This window comes from Protopterus annectens, chromosome 1.part1 (assembly GCF_019279795.1).
Source record: "Protopterus annectens isolate FY-2018-M chromosome 1.part1, PAN1.0, whole genome shotgun sequence".
Classification (NCBI taxonomy): Eukaryota; Metazoa; Chordata; order Ceratodontiformes; family Protopteridae; genus Protopterus; species Protopterus annectens.
In genome coordinates this window covers 475,018,293-475,023,777 of record NC_056726.1, presented here as the reverse complement: position 1 = coordinate 475,023,777, position 5,485 = coordinate 475,018,293, and the positions used below count along the sequence as shown (strand labels likewise).

At 34.7% G+C, this 5,485-nt stretch overlaps 1 protein-coding gene across 1 annotated transcript; it reads right to left on the bottom strand.

Moving 5' to 3' along the window:
• Window positions 1-4,251: 4,251 nt before the first annotated feature.
• Window positions 4,252-4,630, bottom strand: LOC122814676 (potassium channel subfamily K member 1-like). Its single transcript, XM_044087102.1, has one exon. It carries the CDS (start codon window positions 4,612-4,614, stop codon window positions 4,252-4,254), a length of 363 nt encoding a protein of 120 aa, XP_043943037.1. The 5' UTR covers window positions 4,615-4,630.
• Between the last annotated feature and the right edge of the window lie 855 nt (window positions 4,631-5,485).

Below are 5,485 nucleotides of genomic sequence, written 5' to 3'. Positions count from 1 at the left end.
AACTGACTTTTGGACATGCCAGAATAGTATAAGGAACTACTTTTTGACTGATCAAAAAGGACTAATAGGGAGCCAAGTACTTAAAGGGAGTATAAGAGGGTGTAGTGCTTTAGTTTATTAGTGCTTACTTATAAGATTACTTATACGAGCAACTGCAGGGCTTTAGAATGAAAATAGAGTGCTTGCTTTGAAATTTAGAACAGTTCTAAGGTAAAAAGTGAACAGCAGACTTTATGGAGCCGGGAATAGTTTAAACCCATGTACTATCTTACCTTCATGCATTGCTTTGGTGACCTTTTTAAAAACATCCACCTGGTTGAGTAAGCATGACCTGCCCTTGAATCCAGACTGAGATGGGTCCAGTGTATGGTTTCCTATGTCCTTATTGATTAGTTCCATGATAAATCTTTCAATGGCTTTGCATATGAGGATGGTCAAACTTATGGGTCTATAATTGCTGTGGAAGGTCCTCCTTTATGTAGGAGAATGACTGTAGCTGTTCTCCATTCTGTTGGTGCACAACCTATATGGAGACTGAGGTTAAACAGTGTTGTTAGGGGTTGGCTAAATCCTGAGTCATTCTATTTAAGATGCATCCATTGATATTGCCAGGCACCAACAAAGCAGTATTTTTAGTTTTTGATATCGCTTTTAGGATTTGGTCTTGCGTTGCAGCTGGAGATGAGTCAATTTCAGATATATGTTGAGGGACAGACAGAAGGGAGACGGGGTAAAGTTAGACCTGACTTTATCAGCCTGTAGGTTCACTATATCTTCAGCTTCAATGTAGCTAATATTGTTGACAATCAGCTCAGTGCATTGCTGCTTTGTGCTTTTGAGATTATGAGCATCTCTAAAAAAAAGACCTTGTGATTGTCTTTGACTTGGGTAGTTATTTTAGCTTCAGACTTGGCTTTGGTGGATTTTATTAAGCTCCTGAGCTTTTTGTTTATGTCAGTGATGAGGGCTCTATCATTCTGGGAATTACTTTTCTTTCTTTTATTCTAAATTCTCTTCCTTTTTTTCAAAAGTTTGTTAAAATCTTGTCATCGTGTGGACATTACTTATACTACCACATATAATACTGTTTTCTGACCTGGGTAGTGTGTGAGAAATTATAATGACCAGACTACTAACCCAGTTAAATGTTAAATATATCAATTGATTAAATAAATAAATAAATAAATATTCAGTTACCTATCTCTTGAAATGTAAGCATAAACATTTAGAAGCTTCATGATGAGCTGAGAAACTTGGAAAGTACTGATATCATGACTACAAAAAGAAGACTACGTTTTAGTACAAACAAAGTACAGTTACATATCTTTAGAGAATGGGCAACCTGTATATCGCCAGTCTGATTGGAGAATGAATATTTTCCAGCAGGGTGTTAATGTGCAGCTAATGCCCACTGAAAGATGAATATGAAGCTTCACAGCAGCACATTAAGGTGCTGTGAAGGTCAAACTGTAAGGAGACTAACATCCACCATTATTTTTTGCTTGCTAAATAGTGCTTTTGCTGTTTAGTGAGTTTAACATTAAAAAAAATATATTAAAATATATATATAAATATATATATATATATATATATATATATATATATATATATATATATATATATAAAGTGCTGGCATGTGTGAGTATATGCATGCATGATAGTGAGATCAAGTGAGCCATTATTTTATACTTGCTAATCTGCACTTTTGCTGATTAGTGAGAGTAAAATTAAAAGAAACTTTGAATAAGAAAAGGATGTGTGTATGTGCATTTATGTTTCTTTCTGTCTGTGTGAGTGTATGCGTGCTTGCACACATGACAGTGGAAGTGTGTTTGTGTGTGTGAGGGAAAAAGAGTGAGATTGATCGAGCAGTGGCAGCAGCAGTTAGAAAAAGATGAGCAATATACAGTATATAAGGTCTCTTGAAAGTCCACGTGTCCCAGTTATTTAGATGCTGTCTCTCCCAGTTCAAAACAAACGTATTTGGCTGCTGCAGAGTCCCGTTAAAAGCTGCTTTTGATTTTTCTGCATTTCCAGACAAGGAAGCCAAAGTATTTGACTTTTTGGCAAGGAGATACAGTCTTCTGGCTCTGTAGTGTTCTGAATTTGCTTTCCCCTGCTAGTGGTCCTGTAGCTTTCAGTACCCCTAGTGATTTAGTATTTAGTTGCAATCTGGTTTGTTTGTCCTGGAGTCAGTCTTCTGAGGAGGAAAAAAAAAAAGTTTTGTGTGGGGTTGATAGTCCAGAGGAATTGCAGTCTATTTAACTTTAAGGAGTGTTTACAATAATGTACCAAGGCATTTGCGGCAAAGCTCACAGAACTGTTTTGATGGTACATTGTTTATCCTTTAAGAGGTGTGCATACCTCTCAACCCCTTAACTCAAGAAATCTAGATAAAGCCTAAAATAAAAGTGGACAAAGGCTAAAAAATAGAGTTTAAATATTGCTTTTATAAAATTAAAAAGGTTGCTAGAATAACAGGATTTGTGTTGATATGCATTTTCTGAAGAAAATAAAGTCTGAAACTCAAATATTATGTCATTCGTTACTGACTTTAATCTGCAATAATTGCCAACATTCTACACATGTTATGAGTAAAGGACCAAAAATATGAGGAAAATATCTAGACATTTTTGTAAAATCTTATATTTTTTATATAAAATACTTATTCCAACACCTTTTACATATAATGCAGCAAGTCTGAAACATTAGGGGGAGGAACTATTTTACATCAAAAATAAAAAAAAGTAATATAGTAATAAAACAAAATAAGTAAAGCACAACAATTTTACAGACAACTCATTCTGTAAGCACAACAGTGCCCTCTAGGGTATGTGTTACTGTGCAAATAATATCCTTCCAAGGCAGTAGAGGTCCTCCACCTGCAACATCAGACTTCAGAACACCCCTGGGTGTGCATAATTCACACAGTAACACACACCATGTTGGGCATTATTGTTTGCTTAACTTCTATGATAGATGTGGTGTCACCTTATTTTCCAGTCTTATAACTTGGCCCTAAAAGTAAAATAGTATTACACATTAAAATGTAATAATTAAATATTATTTGCCAGCATTAACCTCGTTGTTCTACACACACATGATAAAACAAACATGTAGATACAAATGCACATGCATTGCATACAGATACACACACACACACACACACACACACACAAACACACACACACACACACACACACACACACACACACACACACACATTCTCACAGTCACTGTACAATATTCCATATGGCCCACCTTCAGCCTAGTAAATTTTATCAAGCCCCATTCAGACATTACTCTTGTTGTTGTCTTCTGACAAACACTTCAGTTTACTAGCAACCCCACAATACACTGCAGTTTCAACCTACTAAATTTGTGCTTGTCAAACAGTCTTTGCTGAATATTTTATGCTCTTAAAGCAGGAAGCTGATACTGTTTTTCAGCCACACATGTCAGTATACTGCATCTTTTATATACTTGCATTTCTTTATATTAATCTGATACACAACATTCACAGCTGACATTTGATATTCTAACTTCTCAGCATATCTGGAAATAAGTGAGCATCTAATGCCTGGAGCATTTTTATTTTGGTGAGGTTTCTTAAACAATTAGTATCACAAAATGTAACCCTACATACTTTTCTATATCACAACAGTACATGGGGTTGGGCAGCTTGATGGCACAATGGCAGGCCAGTCCAGTGCACAGTAGCCTAGAATCTATTACCAGCCCCGATGATCTCAGCCAATATTATTCTAATGTCCTTAAAATTAAATGCAATAAGCTAGCAAAAACAGATACTCTGATAGTTAACAATAACTCAAATCAGAAGTAAGGGTCATCATCATCAGGTAGTAAATATCCAGCTAATCTCTTTAAAATAAATGCACTATGTTAGCAATAACAGATGCAATGATAGTTAATAATAACTCAGATTAGCAGTAAAGGTAATCAGGTAGTTCATATCCAGCTAATATCTTTAAAATAAATGCATTATGCTAGCAATAACAGATACAAGTACTAATACATCCATACTAATCATATGCTGAATAAAGCATTGACACTACCCACATAATCTGATGCACAAAGACATATGTTTATATGCATCAGTACAGTAAATTATTAATGCAAATTAACAGGATGTAGTTTAAGATACTTAGCTGGAAACATGTTGTCATGCTAAGAAGCTATACAACGCTTACATACTCAGACACTGCACACTTGTTAAATATACCACACACATCACTTACCCGTTGTTGAAAGCACAGTACTGGCAAAAAATAAGGCTGCTGGAAAGTCCCAGTTATAGCTGCCACTTACATTGTTTAACACTGAAACACCATAATTGCTAGCCTCCAAAATCGTTTCCAAAAATTTCTCAAGCTTCTGTTCAGAAACACAACTATTATCCTCCAAAAACTGTTTCTTTTGGTTTCTTAGGTCTTGTCTAAACAAGTCTTCATACGGGAGTTCAACACAGGAAAACACAACTGCCCCAAAAATCAGGAATAGAAAATAACTTATTAACAATATGATGAAGTGGCAGGTAGTTTTATTATTCTTTATTAGCTCCACGAAAGGCTGGTCACTGAGAGATCGTTTCATCTTCTAGCTCTTTTGTTTCAAAACACACACACACTAAACCAGAAAGCAGAAAATACAATATACAGTTTTACAATGTTGGGCACTATCATTAATTCTTAATTCTTTCTATTTAGTAAGTATAAGACCTAAATGTAAAAATAGTAAATTGCTCTCCATTTACATTCCCCCTGCCCCAATTCCCTGGTGCTTTCACTGACTCTGCAGAGTAATGATTTGAAAGCAATGCCATTCAGTGACCTTGTTAATGGCTCGTGTAACATAAGTGAAATGATATCAAATAAGAAACCAGCCCAGCGCAAATCAAAGAATTAGTGTCTACCCTGCAGAAAGTAATACAACACTCAGCAATATACTTTTTATAGCTTCCCAGTTCAGAAAACAACTTTCGTCTGGGAAATGATGACATCAACAATCCAATTATACTTCAAAACAGCCTATCAAATTTAGACAAACTGTTTAACCCGTTTTAAAGTAATCAGAAACTATATGTTAATATGGATGACTCAAGCAAGACGTACCTTTAAAATGATAAGAACTAAATGTTATCCTGTCTGTGTGCATATCTGAAAGTGATAAACTGTATGCTGCATACAGAATATAGTGTGTGTGGTGTGTGTGTGTGTATATATATATATATATATATATATATATATATATATATATATATATATATATACACACACACACAGTGTATATATATATATATATATATATATATATATATATATATATATATATATATATATATATAAACACACACACACACATTAGTTTATTGGTTATTTTATGTCTTTAAAGAATAGCGCACTACCATTTATTCGAGCTTGTAAATGACTAGCAAGTTAAATTCCACAGACAGTCAGCTTGAGTT